This window comes from Blennius ocellaris, assembly GCF_963422515.1.
Source record: "Blennius ocellaris genome assembly, chromosome: 1".
NCBI classification, from domain to species: Eukaryota; Metazoa; Chordata; class Actinopteri; order Blenniiformes; family Blenniidae; genus Blennius; species Blennius ocellaris.
This window is the reverse complement of record NC_137650.1, coordinates 23267887-23289988: the sequence shown is the minus strand read 5'-3', so window position 1 is coordinate 23289988 and position 22102 is coordinate 23267887. Positions and strand designations below refer to the sequence as shown.

At 41.2% G+C, this 22102-nt stretch overlaps 1 protein-coding gene across 1 annotated transcript in view; it reads right to left on the bottom strand.

Annotated features, from left to right (window-relative positions):
- The window catches only part of zfhx3b (zinc finger homeobox 3b), an 83137-nt gene that overhangs the window by 38246 nt on the left and 22789 nt on the right, over positions 1-22102 (bottom strand). The window contains exon 4 of the mRNA XM_080499083.1: positions 15139-15370. Coding sequence (XP_080355209.1) covers positions 15139-15370 — 232 coding nt within the window. The remainder of the gene's footprint in view (positions 1-15138; positions 15371-22102) is intronic.

Below are 22102 nucleotides of genomic sequence, written 5' to 3'. Positions count from 1 at the left end.
TGCCATACAAAGGGAGCACAACTAAATCCAGTAGAAAAGCATGATTGTTTGTGTTTAAAACATAATTAAAGTTAATATTATTACAGACAAGGTGATGTCTATTAAACAAGACAAAAAACAACCTCAACTTAACATTACTGGGATGATTCAGGCTAAATGTGTGCCCACACTGCTGAAACAAGCACATATTTTATCATAGTCATATTTCTATGAATACACTACATAGATTGTGTGCCTCGGGGAATTGCCTCGTCAATTTTGTGAAGTTGTCAGAGAGTGAGGAGAGACAACATGTTTGTTGGACAGCATTATGCGTTGAGTGGGACCCCAGATGTGCAGGCAGTTAGTTGGACAGCCCTCGTTCGCTCGATGTGGGACCTCCTGAAGGCCCCTGTCCCCTGAGCAGCACACAAGTGGGCTGAGCAATTAACAATTTCATGCTGATTGCCTGAAGCATGTTTTGCTATGCCATAAAGATAATAGCATGAAGGGTGCAGCGGCAGCAGCCCCCCACCCACCCCCGCCCCCACCACCTCTAGTGTTCCTCTATTGCTTCCATCTCTCAATTCTCTCCTGTGCAATTCACATGTTGGAATGGCGCTCTGCCTGCTTGGTTTATTAAAGACAGTCTCCCTGCTTAGAGGGCGCATTTAAGAAAAAAAAAATATATAAAGATGACTCCCTGAAGAGTAAACAGGGATGATTATTAAAGGGAAGGAGAAAACTAGAGTCTTGGTCTCCCACTGGCTTCTTGATTTGAAAGTCTAATTTGGCAACTGCACACAACAGGCGTGCAGGTAGACAAAACAAACAGGTTCCATTCCCCCTGACAAACCGAGCATGCTCAGAGTCGCTTCTGGTGACAGCCCTCATCTTCCTCATACCCTTCCCCACCGTGGCTGTCAACCATCCACTTTGACCATGGAGCGCAATGCTGCACAACGGGAACATATGTGCACCTGCTAGTTCTGTACAAAGCATTGAAAACAATTTACAGAAAGCAAAACACTGCAAAAACACGGTACAGAGCAAGAAATACTGCAGTGCTATGAAGCTACAATATGGTTATTTCCTGTCACAACAAATATCCAAATCGTTCAAATTGTTTTGAGAAAATGTTCTTTTTTGTAGTTTTTAAATGTCATTCTGTAATAGAGAAGACTGCATGAAAGAAAATGGTATAACTTAAGAAAAAAAAAAAAAAAGTCCCCAACCATAATTAATAATGGTGGACTAAACTGATGGTAACACTTAGCCACTTGAGTTCACATTTTCAGCAATATTTAAAAGGTATGTTTTGACATCTAAGCCCAATGTAATTTTGGAAAATAAATATTTTTTGCAAAATACACGAGTGAACTAGTGTTTGTATCTGGCAGACTCGAGGGCCACATAAGTTGTGGTACAGCCCCCAAGGCCATTGTCTTTACGATGTGAAAACAAGCCCTAAAAACACAAGGAGGAGAGCTGTGGACAAAAGGTTGTGGCACCAGCCCCCTCTGCCCCTCTGGCCCACCCTCTCTGGACGCCTTTAGCCCCCTCCATTCAGTGCTTCTGGTTGTTCCCCCAAATCACCCGCCATCCCACACCCCCTCCCCGGCTGGGTGTGAAAGTCCAGCTGGCACAGTGACATCCTCGACATTTGAACTGAACATTGCTCCATTACAGGCCCCATATTGTTTAGGATATGGAGCCTGTCATTAATTTGCATTTTGAAGCTGAAAACACACACGTACACACTTACAATGTGATAAGGAGAAACATGTTTTTGTGTTAATTTATACGATATGTCACCCCCCCTCAACCCAGACACACAACAACGGACACACACATCCAGACACGCACACACACTTATAAATTGCAGTCACATCCCCCTGCTAGAAGGGGATGATAATTGCGGACGGCCAATAAATTACTGCTGCCTCCACATCAATTATAAGCATCACGTCTGGCAATGAGGAAAATGAGATCTTGTGACAAATTTCATGAGGCTTGGCTGCCCAGCAGCCTTTCTTAACATGCTACAGATAGCAATCCCTTATCTAGCCTCTGTAATGGGGAGCTACGGATAGAGAGATGGAGCTGCAGCCATTTAATTAAAAAGCTGGGGGTAGGGGGTGGAGAGGTGTAATTCATTGAAAAGGCACAGGAAGGAGACAAAGGCTTTGTCTGCAATACATATTTTGTTGAATATTGTCACTCATCAGAGGCCAAGTTTGTATCTCCTCTGACAACAGTTGTGGATATTTTTCCTGTCTTTGTCTCTATTTGGCCAGTTTTCTTCTCTGTTTCATTCCCTCTTCTTTCCCTGTTTTTTATATTTCCCTGGAGTCCTCTGTTTTCCCCACTGGGACAGCCACAACGTTTTTTACGAATGACTGCGGTGGACAGGCAGTGGCACTGAATGAAATGGCCCCTGCACCTAATTGTATTCCCACCTGGGGAAGACAGGCAAGGGCGGAGGCTTCAAGAGCGCAGCAATGAGGATTTATGGCAGATGGGGAGACAGCAAAATAAAACACCAAAAGGGATGGCTCTTAAATCTCATTCCCAGTGCAATATTCATTGTAGTTGCAATCGGGTGTGCTGATAGAGCATTGAAAAAACGACTGCTGTGTTCAAATTATGGCTGTACCCTCTACTAATATTTAACATCATTAGAAAATCATTAGAAAACCATCATAAAACCTGGGATTATGACCAGCGCATTAAACACAATGATTATTCAGCGTGTTCCTTCTCCGCTTTGCCTTGGAAATGAGATTTGCACTGCTGCGGCTATGTAGGGGGAAAGTACGAATATTTTTCATAATTACTGTAACATTTGAAAAACATTGGCTTGCATGAATTACTATTCCATTATGAAGTTGTGTTTGTCTGCCCAAAAGCGAAGTTTGCAGTGAGGGTTTGCATGGGATACCATAAATGTGCTTTTATGAGGATATCAGTGGGAATAATGCTAATATATTAAACCTTAACCTTACAAAGCTTTACTGGTTAGGAAAACTAATTCAAAGAATGGAGAGAAAGAAAGCTTGTGTGTCCATATATATATGCTTCTTTATATTATTGCCTTTGCCTGCATCTTCATCATCATCATCATCATCATCATCATTATGAGAAGACTGCAGTTTCAAAGGAAGGAGAACATAAACGTCATAAAAACTGTGAGGAAGACAAAAAAGTGTGAAATAACTTAAAACATGTATCATTAATGAGAATCTACAGTGTAAATAGTCATGAAAATAAAGAAAAAACATTGAAAGAGAAGATGTGTCCCAACATTTGACTGGTAGTGTATATCTTCTACTGTACACTGACGTAGTGCCAATACTGTCAGAGTTGAGTCTTTACTTTTTGGGATTTCTCGGCAGCCCCATTATCAAGAGCAGCCATCAGCGTAAAGATAAAAGATCCTAATGGAGCTGACCGTAGTGGAGATGAAAGGTGCAGAGATGGTACACTGTTATGAATCTCTAATGCAGCCCATGTTTCTAAAGTAATGACTAACTCTCAGGCCCCTTTCACAGGGTTTCCTGCTTGGGTTCCAGATGATTAAGGTTCCCTGCTCTTTGTCACTAAGCAGTAAGGTAGAAACCTTGGACCTTACTCTCAGAAATACTGAGAACTGTTGTGAAAAAAAAACACACAGTTTTTTCTGTCAAAAGGAGTATGCGTCTACTCTCATTTCGTCAACGGGTTGACATAATCAGTTCAAAAAAGTGGCACGGCTCAAAATAATATTCCATGTCACTATTGAATTTGACTTATGGTGTGTTGCTACTCCTCAAATAAATGATCATTTTAAAAAGCAATGCGAAGTGTCAGATTGTATAATCTTGTCAGAAAATATCTCACTACCATTGGACTGCAGTAAAGATGGTGAATCTCTTAAATAATATCAGCAGCTGATGGAAGCTTGTTTTACAGTAGGTGAAGACTATGAACAACATATTCTTTTTGGGGTCAGGATGAGCAGAAGGCTAATGTAAGAGCAATTCCTTGTCAAGCTTTTCAGAGTAATTGAACTGACACTTATGAGAACCAATGTTCTTTTAAATGCATTACTTGGCAGATATTCGGGCTTTTGTCCCTTAAACTCTGCCAGCAGAAAATCATGCCCTTTGAACAGCAGGGAGAGGTGAAAATACATAGTGAGAGAAGTCTTTTCTCCAGTCCCTTTCACAGAACCTAATGGATTGTGAGCACTTAATGCATTAATCAATCAATATCTCTCACTGTACATCAACAACGCGACCAAGTTATGAATGACCTTTGCAACAAAAAAGGACACTTAAATGCACACGAGATTACTCCTAGGTTAGTAACTAGGGCTCCTTTTTTTTTTTTTTTTTTTTTACCACGCATGATTACACATTCACAAGGCAGAGGGCCATTCACAGTGCACTAAATATATTGAGGTTAGTTGTTATATAATTTGCACATGAATTTCCTGGAGGTAATGAAAGCTTTTCAATAGAAACATCAATTTATTTATTTTTTTTTCAACCTGGCTACCTGCTGTTGATTTTATAGTGTGGTCTCCAAGACATGTGAGTTAAGAACATTTTTTATTTAGGTTTACATCCCCTTTCTTTAACATTGCAAGGCCACGAATGTGTTTTAACCTATCGCATTATAATCTACTTTAAGTAGCAGGCTTGGTCACCAAGCAACATAAGAATTTCTTTGGCTTCCTCTGAGAAGACATCATGAAAGGTAAGTGCTCTTCTTTGTAGTGTGGGCTCAGACACTAATTTAAAGATAGCCCCTATCTCAAGATGAAATTATGTATATTTAAAAAAAAAAAAAACTTTCTGTTCAAAGGAATCGCAAGCACATGTTGATGTAATAGTAATAGTTGGCCATTTAAAGTGATTTGCAATATCATAACTCTCTTAAGGTCATTGAATTGTCACTCTTTGCTGTGGTTTGTTGCTATTTTGTAATTGCTGGTAAGTGGCACATGAAGTACAGAAAACATACTAATAGCTCTATTATTATGACATTAACTATTAAAATAAGTAGTTGACTGCATATTTGTAATGACAGGTGAAATCCCAACTATAATTATTAGTTTAATAAAATCTTATCAAATGTTTGATTCATTAAATCCAGAGAATAAATATAAAAAAAGAAAAAGAGAAAAGGACAGGCAGGCTACAGACAAAAGATACTAAAAGTTCATTTCAGTCCCTTACTAAACTCTGAACAGAGAGGATTGGAAAGGAACTGAGGAGGAAGATGGTAGATGGGAGCGTGTGATGGTGGGGCAAAAGAGTGAAGTTGAGGTGGTCGTGATTGGGGGTATTTTTCGAAGTACTATTGGAGAACGGAAGTGAAGCAGGTCGACAGAGTGGAACGGACAGGAGCTGACTGCATAGAGTCAGAGAAAAGAGAAGCCCAGAACAAGAGCACAAACTAATGCCATTGTGGTCAATGCACAATGGTCTTTAAAAGTAACTGCAGAGACCTTAAACAAAGAAGGCATTGCCATTCACTCTCACCAGCCCAATTAGATTCTTTTATGCCGTTTAACATGACAAAAAAAACACTTTTTTTTTTTTCTCTAATTCTGGCCGCCATGCTGGCCCCTCTGCCACCTTGAATCGAGTAAGCCTCAGCATATTGGCCTGTCCGTTAGACTGACATTGACTTGTGACATGGATTCAAACACATCCACAGTGTTCTCCGCTCTACATCTCACACCCAAATATGTGCCCCATCTCAGCTTTCCCAAGTGCTTGAAATATTCAACGTATACATGAGAGGGACTCATTTTTGGAGAAACTCACCAGGCACTGCTCAGGTTAATACTTTTAACTTTCCCTTTTACAGAGTTTAACAGGAAAAAAAAATACCTGGAAATTTCTAAAGAACAGATCTTCAACCAGATTTAATCTCCCAGAGCAACCAAGAGTTGATATGTTTCCTGCAGCAAGAGGAGATTACAGTAAATGTGGCCCTCTTGAGACGATCACAGCTCAGCATATGCTTCTGGTAATAAAAAGTGAAGAGAAAAATGCGGTGAAACACAAATGAGGTGATCATGTGATCTTCAAAGCTATTAAAAAAAGAACCCTGGTACAGTGCAATGTTTGCACATAAATAGTATTCTATTTAACACAAGCATATGTTTAATTGATTTATATAGCCTTTTTATAACCCATAGTAATATATATTACATTTCTTGTATGTCCCTGATTCTTTTACAATGATAAATAAAATATATCGGATAAAAATAACCCCAAAATTGCCATTCGCACAATATACTTGTACCTTAATAGTTATATTTTGTGACCGTGTGTGAAAGCACACAAAGCAAATCAAGACATATGAGGTCATGTTTTTAATGACAAAAAAACAAAAGATGCCAAAGTTGTATTGATCTGTGCATTTGTGTATTCCATAAACAGCACACATCATTATTGCCTAAACTTTTATATGGCAAGGAGGCTGATATACAATAAACATTTTACTATTCTCATTGAATATATAAAGAATGATTTAGGGTACTACTTATAAGACAAAGAATTCATCAATAAATGCTAATTGCTTCATTTGCAGGAAAATAAAAGAAGCTTGTGTTCTTGTGAGATGATCGCTTGTCTAACAAATTCTTATTATATGCTTGAGTATTTCCAGAGTGATTATGAAAAATATCCTATGCAGTATTACTGCAGTATGAAGAACAGAAGAACAAACAGATTTTGGTTTTATGAATAAAGACAATGAAAATGGCACTTGGCCAAAACTTGGCCAAAACTTAAAATCCAAAAAACAACCTAAATGGCGTGTCCTCACTTCTATGGTCAATTTTGATTTGCAGCTAAATTGACCTGGTGAGCCTTTCTGTATACTTACAGAGCATGAAGTATAAAAATGACCATCACTAGCTTTCTAAACAATGAGTTAGGTATACTAATTATTCAAATTAATAGATATACAGCAACCACTGAAGGATGTTTAGTAAAGCAACAAGAATTGTAGGGTTTTTCTACAAATGTTGGCTTTTCACATTGAGAGAAATGAAAATGTATTTTTCTTTTATTACAACAGGGCTCATTTTCTGCAATGTATTATTTTTCATGAATCCCAGGTACAAGTGCAATAACTTTAATGCCATTATTATTGTCTTAGGATATAGAGTCCAAGCAATCATGCAACACTGCTGGCATCTCAATATTTTCTGTCTTTACTTTGATTAATTAGTGGAAGTACCATTAATTATTGTGAAATTTGTCGTCTCTCTTGCAGGTTTATTGCAAAACATCTCATCGGAATGCATTTGCCATACTTAAATATGCTCATTATGCTCATCCATGTTCTAGTGCTGCAAATGGACAGTGGGAAGAAAATATCTCCAGCCAACTCATAAAACACTAGCGCCAGAGCAGAGCAGTGTTTCCAGCTAGATACAGAGAGACCGTAAAGGATACGCCATTTGCTGGACAGGAGGGACACTATAAATTAAACTCAGTCAAACAAAAACTGGTCTGTACCGGGTTGTCACAGTGGAGCCAATCATATCTGCTTAAAACAGTGTGGCTGTGAGCTTGACTGCATTGAAAAGTAGACATCTTTTCATAACAAACATGCCAGAACTGAATAATTACTTTCCATTGTCAAACGCCTTAAAACAGATACTGCTCTATAAAAGACTCAACCTCAAAGAATCTCTCTTTTACCTTTGGATGCCAAGCACAGCATGACAAATGAAGATGCTTAGTGTTCACTCACATATCATCATATCATGTTCAAAATGTGAGAGGAATTTGTTTTTTTTAAATAACAATGACCATCTATGGGACCAAACTGGACAATATTAAGGGTAACTAGATAAAACCAGGGTAATTCCCAAGATAAGTCCCAGATATGTCACATACACCATCACCAACTTACAGCAGAGGATTCCTCCCACACATATTATCCTTTTGTTTTTTACCAAACTCATCCATTTCACTTCATCTCCCCTCCTCTCATCCTCCTCAGGTGTTCAGTTGTGTACTGTCAAGCACAGCGTGAATCAATGACTGGTGTTCACGCCCACAGGTAAAGGTTAGAAAGGTTCACTATTGAATTATTTCTGCAATTCTCTCATTGCTGCCATCTGCCCAGCTGGTTTTAGTTGATGTGAATGAGGCACTACAGGGGACTCTTTTTGCTAATGCACTCAAAACATGAATACATGTGTGTACTTTGTGTGCAGCTCGTCAAAAACCTGTATGGTCTTTTTGTTTGCAAGGATGTTTTCTGTAAATGTAGTTAGTTCACACACACACACACACACACACACACACACACACACACACACACACACACACACACACACACACACACACACACACACACACACACACACACACACACACACACACACACACACACGTTTACTTTACTATCCGCGTCTATCTATCAGAGAGTGGATAATGAATCACAACATCTGTGCTTTCAGCCAGTCTTTATTTCATCTGCCTTCATTCTAATGGAGCTTTCGAAGTGTGAGGGCAACATGCTGCTGGATAGGGCATCCTTCACTCTCTGGTTTTGTTTTGCTGTCAGCGAGGCTGATCGTCTCTGCTGGACTGAGGGTGAACTCATCCATAGCACAGATCATGCCCTTTGATCCACCAGCTCTCTCTGGGGGGCACAAACAGCCTTATTAAAAATGGCTAAATAAAACTTTCCTAGCCTCGACTCGATAGTTCCCAAACTTTACCCCTGCTTCCTCTCTGATGCTGCCTATGGTCAAATTGAGCTGCCTAATTCTGACAGCGAGCAGCACTGCTCACCCAATACCAAAACATAGAAACAAATGAAGCGATGTAAGTGTTTAACAATTTATTGGTTCTAGTTCCTCGACTACCTGGCACACACTTGCACTACAATCAATACAATAGACGAGAACAAGTAAGATCATAATATGAGCCTTAGGGGAAAAGTTCAAGTAAGGAGGAGAATGAAACTTTTAAAATAAATAAATATTATAACCACTACACATTACCAGTAAAGAGAAGCCACACATGAACAAAGGCATATTTTTCCCCTTACTATAATATTTTACTGTATGTTTTGAAAAATGTGTGTGTTTTTGAAACTGTCAAAATGAGGGATGAACCCAACCTTTGTAACTAATTGCACAAGTCTTCATGATTGCGTTAATTGTTGTGTCACTTGTGGTTTATCCCTGGCTCACACCATATGAACTCACTCAGTTATTTTATATTCACTTCTTTCTGCTCGAGAATCCTATTCATATAAACTCCAAACAATACACTAAATACTTTATGAAACACATTTTATTTAAATCAGACATTAAGGAGTGAAAACCTGTCTCTCCATCTCATGTACCTATGGCAGTAAAATGACTGCTTCTATAATTAAACCCATCACAACCATTATGTCTTTGACACCTAATCTATTCCCTCCTCCTCTGCCTGTAACCACAGACTTCCCGCCCTCAGCCTTGACTGACAGACCCTGTGGAGGCTGTGGTCACTCTGCGTGAGTGACACGAGTGGCAGCAGGGCTACTGCATTACTTCCCTCCCCGGCCTGTGAGCTCCTTCTGATACTGCAATCCAGCACCTCACACCACCGATCGCCACCTCTGCTCCAATATCCAGCAGCAAAGCCTCCAGGCCTGAAAATAGAACTCATTAACACGTTTAGTAAGTACAAATGAGATGACTGTCTCCTGATGGACTGTCTATCTTTTGGATCAGCTTTCAAGGAGAGTGTGTGGTAATGACAAGAGAGAGGGAAACCAATATTATAATGTGCTGCCAGGCCCCTCTGAAAATGGGCTTGATGACAGGGAGAGCCTCTTGCACCCACCCACAGCCTGGTTTTCAGTGTGGACACCTATGTGCGTGCTCATTTATGACCATGTGAGTTTGCAAAATAAAATCTGGTACATATTTACACCCACATGACATAGCTGACAGTGCAATCACACACGGGGCATAAAACATACGGAGCAAAGATGAGGTGAAGTCAGCATGCACAAATCTTCCCCTGAATGTCTGATGCTTTAACAGGTTTATGTTATGATTTGGAAAGTGCACCGCCTTCATTGTGTTAATGTGGCTCAACTTAACCTAACTAAATTCATCAGTTGTCTCCTGCTCTTTTCTCTCTCTCTTTTTTTTAACACAGACACTCATCCCTGACTTATTTTCTTTGCTGAGCTAAATGTATTGGGCATGGTGGCACACAAGGAGTCAGACTTTACCCACGTTCGAGCCCGAGGGCAAAGCCAGTATTTACAGAATGAAGGTTCAGTTAGGAGAGGCAGTAAAAGTGTGGACACCAGGCATTTTTATTCACAGCCTATCCCAGAATAGAATGGCGGCTTTCTGGTCAATTTGCTATTACAGGATGAGCCAGGGAGAGGAATTCATACCAAGCCTGTAAAGCAGGGGGCACACGGAAAGAAAAGACTTGATCATGTAAGTTTGAGCAGCAGGGTCATATGTTGAATACTGAAATAGAATGGAAAACCTATAAAGCCATCATTTTGGCTTTTTAATAAATGTCTAGTCTTTTGTAATAATTTCAAAATGAAAAGTAATGTATTTATGAATTTCCTGGCACGTTCTGCAGACAGCAAACAATTTCCTATGCTGCATAGATGCCCTTCGGACAGGGATTAGAAGGCAGGCGACTGACAGAGGCCTGACTGAGCTGTGGGCCCTCTGGGGCCCTGCTCATCCAGGCCTGCACAGACCTCATCCTCATATCCACTCAGCATCACTGGGGCAATAACAGCCTTTATTAAAAGCGCACTGCAGCAGTGTCTGTCTATACAACTTACTTTCAGATTGCCCATAATGTGGCATGTAGAAAGAGTCTGGCGGTTAGGGGCTACAATATCCTGTTTCTGGAAAGGTTTACTTTGCATTTTAACAAGCATGAATAAAGAAAGACATTCCAGAAATGGCTACCGTCTGTTTTGCTGTTGCCTGTGGGGAACAAAAGCTCAGAATCTGGCCCTTGCATGCCATCAGAGCGTGGCCTGGCTCACCTCTGATTTTACCTAGCTTTAATGGCTGAGCATGCATATAGTTGGAATATGATAGCAAGGGGAAAGGACGCCCCTGTTAATATGTTGGAAAAAAGCGATGAGATAGCAGAGGATGAAACAAAAGAATCAATATTATGCATATTAGAAGTGCGGGATAGTAATTTTGACAGATAGGATGTCGACCCGTCGCATCTCCCATTAAATCTAAATGTGAGCTGCAGGGTTTAGTGCAAACCCTAAAATATGAGTGACTTTGCTTTCTATTTGCTTTATTAGTGCATTATTCCGTGTCACAGTGTATTTTCCAGCTTTTTTAGACTGTCTCAAGAATTATGCATGAGGCGGGTGGGGGCATGTGGGGGGGGCGAAGAGAAATACCTCTGTTGTCGGGACAGGCCTTGCTATTAGGTGTGTGACCCTGAACGTGCACCCCTTTTAGCAAAACAAGTGCTGGATCTCATATTGGATACCACTATTATGCAGTAATTTGTATGCATCCTTTCGTCTCATTTCCATTTAATAATGCACACCGCTCCCCTGCCCAGTTTTTCAAACTGGTCATTAAAAGTAACACAGATCTAAACTGGAGGCTTATGTTCCACTTACAAGCAGCAGCCGCAGAGTCAAAGTTAGATCAACCCCTCCCAAAAAACAGTTTTTACCCTTGAATACCCAGGCCACTGTGTCCACACAGACAGGAGACAATGACTGGTGGCTGCCCAGGTGGCCCCGGCCCCAGCCTTCTCCTTCCCAGCCTCCTAGGCTCACAGACAGGGATTTCCTCCTGCGATGTGAGCCAAGCCGTCACAGCCCAGCGATCAAGAGCCTGCCATCTGTGACTGAGGCAGATTTACAGCAGGAGCTAATCCACAGTGTCAGCCACGTTTATTCACCATTTTGCCTGCTCTACATACATAAAAATCACACACATATACATCACTGAAAAATAGCAATATTTTTTGGATTATTAGATGCTCTTTGCTGCACTGACACCCCCTCCCCACCCCCAGTCCTCACTCTCTTTGTGTTGCCGCTCATGCACACACCATCGTAATGCAAATAATTTCTTGCAGAATGGCCTTCACCCTTTAGTGCAATTTAACTTTGCCCTTTATAAAAGGCATGATCTCATTCTGCTCTATTCTCAAAAATAATAACTACAGTCGATTAAATGTTAAGAAATGAGAAACCTCAATGTGTCACTGAGTTATATGCCCTGGTGCACGTCTTTCATACGAAATAGGGTCATCATATAGTCAAGTGTCAAACTCGCTGTCCCATGTGAGCTCCCCAAACTCACTCCAGCCATTTCTGCTGCATCCATATCTTACTGTTTCCGCTCTTCCGCTTTTTATAGCTCACTGTCAAACATATAGAACTTGATGTTTGACACTGCCAGATTTCAGCAGTCACCATTAACCCCTGTACAGAACACTTGGTTTTACCTTTTCACAGCCACATCTGAACCTAAAATATATTTTGTTTTCATACTGTCACACCACCTGTCCTCACAAGTGAACACTTTGTGGGAGTTTTAAACATTTCACACTTCCCCTGTCATGTTGATATTCCAACTATTTTTGCGTAAATCTGCCACCTGGTATTCTTACTATTCTTAAAACTAGTAGCTCACACTGAAGCATTGGTTCAAGTCAGCACTGAGCTTTGTTCCGTGGGCTCTGCACACAGGGCAGCTGTGTGGGGATGGGTGTCCCTCCGAGATCTCCTTTGTTTCCCCATAGATAAAGGGTTAAAGAAGACAAATGGAGGTGGGGTCACAAGGCAACATGCCTAAACAGCACATTTATAGGATGGGCAAGAATTAAAACAATGCAGAGCTCTTATCCCTGTGTTAGCCTAATTAAAAAAGAAGCCTTAATTTCTGCTGTCCTTGCTCTACTTCGACATCCAAGTAGCACGAAATCCCCGCAGTCGACCTTTGCTGCATTCTCACAAGAAACATTGTTATGCAAAGTTGTAAATCTTCCCATATCATGCATGAGCTCGCCCAAATTTATTCCCCTGCTGTCACAACAACTTATCACTCAACTATAAAGCTCAAGACTCAGAAGATTGTCTACATTTTGTATGCAAGAATTATGTCACGCTACCTTTTCAAAACACCTCTCTGTGTAATTCTGACATATGTTTGATCATTGTAGTAGGCTTTTTGTGTGTGTGGAGAAAGTAGATTTCTAATGTTTTGGGAAAAATCCCATGCACGCTCTGCACCTAAACCAACAGAGAAACACTCGCAAGGATCACAGAACAGCAGCAGGCAAGAGAATTACTGTCGAGGTGACCCAGAAATCCAGGGGCAACTTTGTTTTAACAAACCAGGGACTGTTCCACCGCTTTAGCAACTACTTCTCAACCACAAAAAAGAGCCCTGTGCCACAGAAGAGCTGCAGGAAAGGAAGTTAAACATTACACTGGGTGGGAATGGTCCAGCCCCAGCTGAAGGGTGGGGCTACGTGGTGGACCAACACAGCTGATGCTTCTTGAGTGTGAAATGGTAGACTTCAGTGGTGTGGAGTCAGTAATTATAGAATTAATGATTAAAGCAAAAGCTTTATGATCATTGCAGTGTTAACTTGACAGAGATGTTTGGTCAACATCAACCAACGGTTGTGGTTTTATAGGAGTAACTTACTAATAATAGGCCATTATCACTAATTATAGATTTATCTTTCACAAGTACTTCTGGTAATGAAACCGTGAAACATTAAAATCAAGAAATCACAACAAAAGCGAGAATTTGAATGCATTGTCATATCTTTTTATCAAAATGCTCAATATGAAGGGAAAAACATTAAATCTAAAGTACGCTGTGGATTTGAGTGAAAATTGAAGGTCTTCGCAGTTCTGTTTCGTACAAGTGCTCTGGTTCAAAGTAAATGATGGTTACTGTAATTTGATCGCTCAGTACAAACACAGCAACCACTGCTGATGTGTCCATGTGTCATGATACTGCCCACACACAAGCCCAGTGCTGAGCCATGTTAACTCAAAGCCTGTATGCTTCATATTATTACAAACATAGATATCAAACATATTAAAAAGGAAAAAAGGGGTTGGGGGGGCAAAAGACTGATGATCACATCTACTAAGTAAGAAAAAAACACTTATTTGCAAATAACACAACTACTACTGTCTGAACATACCAAAAAAACAATATTCATTCACCATCTCCCCATCCCTTTTAACCTAATGGCCCTTCCTCTTTCCTTTGCGTGTCTGCTTGTCCACTGTACTGCAGTCATTAACATATTTGGAATGCAGCGAGCAGAAAGCTTAATTGTCCCTAATTGCTCAGCTAAATATGTTCTCTAATGATTTGCTTCAGATCTGTGACTGCCTTTTGTGCAATTTCCCGGACGCTGGCTTCATTATCCCTGCCTCCTTGGAACAAAGCGTCTTCACAGGCTGGCCATCGAGTATGTGTGCGAGGGAAGTAATGGTTCCCTCTTGGAAAGACACACAATAGAGCCCCTTTGTCAGGGCACAGGAGTTAAAGTGATTAGAAAACCAAATCTCTACTAAGAAAGAGTGTTAATTGACCACTGCTCACTCTTCTTAATCAGTTCCATAATAAATGGGCAGTTGAGATACTTTGTTTCAGTCGCGCTTCTGTTGTTGTGGCTGCGCCTGTTTTCTGGTGTTGGTGTTGTTGCAGCTGCTACTGTTCAGCTTCTCCTTCAACAGACAAAGTGCTCTGTCTCAATATGTCAGTAATGGTTAAAAAGACAGCATCCATTACCCAAGCCTTCTTTTTGGCAAGGAAATTGTTGTATGTGTGGGAATATTTTGTGGAAGTAAGCCTTTTTTTTCTAATTAAACTAAAAGATTTTTTACAAAAGTGCTCCTTAAAAATATTTTTATATGGTCATTTCCAAGCAGAAGTTATCCAATCATGGCCATGATAATCTTGACGGAAAGTAAACATAGAAGTAGGAACATGGTAAAAGAATGTGACTAAGTGTTTCGGCATTTCAATCATGTAAAACGTCTCTGCTGAGCAAACGGATGTGTGTTTGTGGAGAGATCAAGAAACAAACACAGACTCACACACATACAAAAAATATGTGAATAGCCACAGAGCTATGTTCTGACCTGTATCTGAGGAAGGGCATTTGCGAATGGTGAAGATGGAGTTGAGGTCCTCGTCGTCTTCCGGTAGGCCCTTCTGCAAGCGCTGAAGCTTCCTGAGGCTCTCGCTGCGTTGGTGCTTCATGGAGCGCACATGTTGGATCAGGTTGAGCTTGGCCTTGGTCGAGTAGTTGCAGAGCACACAATGATAATAGCAGGCATCACCCTCCACTGCATTCTCGTGCTGCTGCAGGTGCTGTGGTGGGAGGGAATTCAGAGAGAGGGACAGAGGAAGAGTAAAAGAGGAAGAAAGGGACAGAAAAACAGAGTGGAAAAGAGAAAGAAAGGAGTTATTGTAGATGGCAGATAGCTGGCTCGGCACCACCGACTCACTTTCACTCACACAGTTGGCAAATGAACAAATCAATTCTCAATCACAGCCCTGTTGTTTAACATCCAGACCTCTTCCACTTCAGGACAACTGTTTGGGTTGCACACTTGTCTGTGTGAGTGTCTGTATCAGTGGGCTAACAGGACAGGAGAGGCCTGGGAGCCACGCAAATCTCAGGGGCCCAAGGGCGGGTAAGAATCGCATCAGCCACCCTTCAGAAGCTGTGGGTCTGCAACCTCACAGACGGAAGGAAGCATTGATCCCCTTCACTCAACAGAAGCTTCCCGTCTCTGAAAAGGAAACTCCAAACATCTGCCTGTTTCACGCATGGGATACTAAATATTGATCACGGTGAGTTAAATCCTTGCTCTCTCATAGAGAAAGAGAGGCACAAGCCAGCCGGCGGTGAGACAGGAGGGAGACTGAGTGCATTCGGAGGGAAAATGCAGCATTCCACAACAGGAGGACAACCTTCAGAGGACAGGAAATCAGCATCAGTATTGACCTGTCAACCCGAGCACTTCCTCCAAGACTCAACGCCATGCTGAGTTCAGCTTGCAGCCCACCCTCCGTGCCGCAACATGCGTAACACCCCGTAGTGACACCATGCCACCACAACTTCTTGTCACACCACCAAGCTCCAGTCTAATTACCTCCTGCATGGCTCAATCAATGATGCAAGGCCGACACAATATGGCTGGGCCTGGTGTGAGCAACAGAGTTATTGACCATTATCCTAAAGCGTCACACTGATTGTTGCTGCATGTTTACAATAAAAGCCCCAGTCTCGGTATGGATACTGGTGTCATGCCTGTCATGTGCTGCACTTGTATCAAACTCCAGAGTCTTGCTGTCAATTTCTGGGGCTACAATCAATGTCAATCACCAAAAGTTTTCATCTAATCTCTTGAGGCCCTGCCCCTCCTGTTAAGCATGCTGAGAATGGAAAGTATTATAAATATGCATTGGGCACTTAAATAATCAGTTGGATATCTAAATCTATGATTAAATAAAAAAGAAACTATTTGAAATATATAATCATAACTAAATCCTCCAAATGATAATTCATACATAGGGCGCATAATTTGCACATGAATTAACCTGTAATATTAAGAATGCGTATCACTCAAATCATCAAAAGTGATGAAAGCTTATTACTGAAACTGGAAATGCGAGTATGTTTGATCATCTTTTTAAAAAAGTGTACATTTATTGTACATAATCCCCCTTTTATCAATTTAACTGAGAACATGGGTTTATAATTACACTTGTGATAAAGGATCAGACAACCAAAACCTTCATCTCCATGAATGCACTCTATCCTCTCCTGCAGTCGGTGGCATGTGTGCTTGGCTCTAGGAGGTAAAAGCAGTGGAAACATTACCCATTTAACCACATTACATCTAAATCAGGTGTTGACAGGCTGGTGAAAAAAGAAATCATAACAATATTATGCCTTCCCTAAAATGCTCCTGTCCCTTTCTCCTAATGTTTAATTTTCTGGCAATATTGTAATATTGCTATGGGGTTTTCTGAGCTATTGTGTTTCATTCTCTTTGGTTTCATATTTCTCACTTCTACACCTAAAATGTGCATTAAGACATTGCTTCCAGGAAAAGGAATAAGAGGGGGTTTTTTTTCCCTCTTTGTGAGCCCCACAGCTTCATGTAATAGAGTTATTAGGTGATTGTAAAAAGCTCTGCGTGCTCTCCTTTCTCGCCTCGCTTTAAGCCATCCATGATGTCATGAATAGGTGTTGCGGGATATTGTGAGAGCCCTCCTCATTCTCCTCCTTCTCATGTGAGCACAAATATTGCATCAGAGCTAAGGTAGACAGAAATCCGAGAGACAGATTCAGTTATAGATGACACCAAATCAATCAAATAGCTTTTAGTCATAGCAGATGTCTTGAAACTAAAAAAAAAAAAAAAAAAAAATGCATGCCACAAATTACTCAAGGCTTCAAAAAACCTGTGAGAGGATATGCTTAAAATATGACAGCACCTGACCAAAACTTCAAAGCAAATCTCATGAGGTAGAAAAAAAAATCTATGGAGTTTTATAGTTTCCCATAAAAACCCCAGGGTTTATATAGGAGTGAACCTCAGACCGACTGCTCTAGAATCACCCATAATTCACTATAAACCTGACTGGCCAAGAGGATGGCCTAAACAGAGCTAAAAACTGGTCTGCCCCGGTGCTTGTAGCTCTGTCGACAATGTCAGATGGTTACACCTGTAAGGTACTCTCACCATCTCTGCACTGGTGCACAAGCCATGACCCAAGGCAGTCTGGGGCATTTTAAAGTCAATGATGGAGGGAGGAGATCAAATCAATGAAAAGTGATGTGGTCTCCACTCATTCCGTATTCTAGAGAGAACTGAGATAAAACTGCACGGTGCATAGGAGAACGGCACAGCTGGACCATGAGAACAGGCACTCTCTGATCATACCAAACACAAACCTTCTTCAACATTGATTCTCAGTGGATTCCTGAGGAATTATCCGTGTGAGAGACTTTGAGGATCATGTCTAAAAGCACAAACACAGCTTATGCACAGTATACTCACAGGCCCGCTCAATCCCGGGCACGCACGCACGCACGCACGCACGCACGCACGCACGCACGCACGCACGCACGCACACACACACACACACACACACACGCACACACACACACACACACACACACACACTTAAAATGTGAAACATAATAATGCATGAGACAGGGCCCATGTCTGTTTCCTATGAACCTGCAATGAAGCCCCTAGCTGATAAATCACCTCCAACTGGAGTGCAGGAATTTGGCGGCTTAATGAAAAAGTCATGTTGGGCTTGGAGGGGTCGGTCTGCCCAGTTCTGGGATTTCTAACCGCCCTATCAAGGCCCCAACAGCAGTGGAGCTGTGGTGCATATAGGGGCATCTCGAAGGTAACACTTAAAGTAAAATCCAAATAATTGTATTTACGCATTTTCTTTAAAGAATAAGAAATAAAAATATAATGTATAAATGACAATATATTTAGATGTATACCTGAAATCTTTTCAAAAGAGATTTTTAAGTACAATCTGTCAAAAGGTCCAGTTACAAGCTTAATTTCTAACTGTGGTGGTTTTCATGATTTAAATATACAATCGTGGTTTTCAAGCATCTCTCTTCCTCTTTCTGTGGAGGCTGAATCAGTGCTCTGTGCTTTTTCAGGTAAAGAGGGACGGGGCAGTGTGGGCACCACCCCATCCTCTCTCTCACAAGTCTACAGTGCACCCTGCGCTCTGAGTGGGCAATACGTGCTTGTATCGGTATCACCACCCACCCAGAGCACTGCATACATCTGCATTTCCAACCACTTAAATGCAAAGTAAAAGTGCACCTTTAACACAAAACAGTGTGGTTGCTGAGAGAGTCCAGCTAACACAAGATAGAGGTGGGTATTACTGGAAGGGTGGAAGGGAGACAGAAAGCCGGTAATTCCAAAGAATGGTTCCCGAAGGAGCTGTATAATACATCATGTACACGCAACAAACACGTGCGAACGAATAGACAAAAAGAACTTCTCAAATATACACACAATCACACACACACACACACACACACACACACACACACACACACACACACACACACACACACACACACACACACACACACACACACACACACACACACACACACACACACACACACACACCATTATGATCAGAGCCTAATTTCCACCATTAAATTTAGCAGTACTGTTAATACAAAATTAATGCATTAAAACAGATGACTATCTGTGAGCTAAATAGCTATCAATTCTCAGCGAGCTGCCAAACTCCCTCTGTGAGAGAGCCACTGAGTATCTGCTTGGATATTGCTTTGTAATTGTCTCCCTGATTCTCGGCACTAAAAGCTCTTGTCTGTGTGTGTATACACATGCAAACGTGTACTTCACAGAAGGCTTGAATGGCTTAAAAAAAAAAACTGCAATTCACACCTGAAGCCAGGCATTGCAGCACAATAGAGCAGATCTGTGCAGATCTATGAAAATATTATATGCTCTATCTTACAAAGCTAGGAGTCAGGTTTTGGCTTTGTTATTCAAACATGGTGAGGTCATGGCATCACTCTAACCAATGAGGTAACTGTATTTCAATCTGAAGAGAAACAATGTAATGTGCCTGTTTGGTAGAAAAACACACTGAACCAGAAAGAAAAACAAATATCTCAATTGTCAGCCAGTTGTGAGGTTATGAAGAGAACAGAAGTCTAACTTAAAATCTGATCATTTCAATGATTTAAGATTTAGTTTGGAGTCAAGAGAATGAAAATATTTCAATGCATTGACCCATTTCTTCTCAGCAGCAGTGTATTTGTGCATTTGTTAGTAACTTGATTCTCATAAATCTGCACTCTGGGATTCCCCTGGAACATAAGCAGGTTATTTAGCAAAGCAAGCACAGTGACTGGAGTCACTGAGTGCTTGCAATTTGGCCTGTGATTCCCTGTCTGCCAGCAGCATGAACAACAGCTCCAACCACAGAGGCCCCACTGAGTGCAAAGCATGGTGACTGCTTTGAATTAGCCATGCCAAGTTGCAACATGCCTAAACGTTAAGTTGTGGCTTGAGGAGACGGTGTATTCCTGGACCAAACGGCGTACCTACCGCTTCCTGAACCTCATCCCCACCCTAGTCCTTATTGTTCCTGCTCTCTTTAATCCTAGCCGCTCCTCAACTGTATCCTGTCCCTCTGACATCCCATAATGTTTTAGGTTGTTTCCTCTACCGCCTTGCTGTAGAAATAATCTATCACTACCAAATAAAAATGGGCTGCATATTTGTCTCGAGGAGGAATGGGGGAAACAAAATGGACCACTGTGTCATAAGGAAGGGCAGCAATGTAAAGATGGATCACTGGAAGTGTCCTTGGAGAGGATGACTTAACGCAGACCTATGAAACAAAGTAGCTTTGGGAGGGGTCATAGAGACACTTAAAGACAATGCAGCTACTGGTGCTCCGCACCCACCACTCTTACTTACTTTAACATTAAATAAAGCAATAATTATTGAATTCCGTTTGAATGAGTAAGATGCTAGAAAGTAAACAATGGGAACATAATTGCAGAGGGAAGACAATCAATGCAGGCAGTCATTTGGGCCATGTTGATTGTGTAGGCTGCTGTATGTGGTCTGTGTATGTGTATGTGTAAGTGTGCACGCTTTTGTGCAGCTATTGCAAATCTAAGGTGAGCCAAGGGGAGTATGCGCTGTGACAAGGAGCTGAGTAATACACTCTCCCGCATGTACGTATAAAACAAGGGTTGGGTAATCCCTCCTTTAATAATGACCCAGGGCTCTAAACAATAGCTCTCAATCAGCTGATCAATGTGTCCACATAATTCATGTGCGACTCACTGTCTTTGAAAGGGGAGGAGGAGGATAAGCAAGCGGGCGGTAGAGAGATCAATGCCCTGTGTGGTGATAACGAGCCTGGGCCTATGCCCACAGGAGCCCAACACTGCCTTTCAGGGTCTCTCTCATTAAGAACATTTGGATAAGCATGGCTATACATACATAATGTGCACTTTTAATCATAGCCAGATAAACACATATTTCCCCTTCTTAATGAGCTGGGTTCTGCTTTTGTGACACATGGCAATAACTCCAAAAAAGCAGGCAGGAAATGATGTCAATCCCTCAATAAGAAAAAAAGAGAAAAGCAAATTAACAGCAAGCTGTTGGCCTCCTCTTTCAGTAGCTAATTAACAGCTTAACCTCCTGGTGCTTTTATGAAAGCCATGCTGGGAGGAGCTTGCCAAAATTGCAATACAATAAGTCTGCCTGCAGGAGGCGAAAGCAGGGTGGAGCCATGGGGGTACCCAAACAACTGTTACAGCTACTTGATGACATGTGTACTGGCAAGGTACCATCTGGAAACAGAATGGGACAAATCAAGACCTGCTCTGGCCCTTCTCTTCATTACCCAAAACACTGTGTCTACATAATAACCACTCATTTTGGACAGCCGTGACAATAATTACTTGTACAGTGGAGAGGAGCAACATTTCTGATTTTCATTTAAGCAAAACAGGAGGTGCACAACAGCCTGAGATGTTCAGATGTTGTGTTTCAATAATAGTTCCCTGTGTCTGTCATTTCTGATGCTCTTATTACAATAATAACCCACCACATCAGACATAAAAAGAACTAATTTTGTGTTGTAACATGTCATTAGTTATAACAATCCTGGTAAAAAGAAAAAAAATTCATACCAAGAATATACTTCCCTGTTATCCGGTAAAAACTACCTTTCCAGAACTGAAGGCTGACTACACAAATTTCAAACCATTTTTTTAATGTATTCTCCAAGAGCAAAGATGAACCAACTGAAATTAAACCAAAACAATATTTTCTTTTTAAGAACTTCGGCCATCATGACTTTATCAAGACCTACAATACTGAATGAAGGGAGGACACAAACAGCTATCAATCAATTTGTTGTTGTATGTCATCAGTAGGAATACCTAATTAGAAAATTGTAGGTATGCAGACAATTGTGAAGGCTAACTCACCAAGCATATTGGGAATGCCAATTCAAGAGAGTACATAATAGATAACA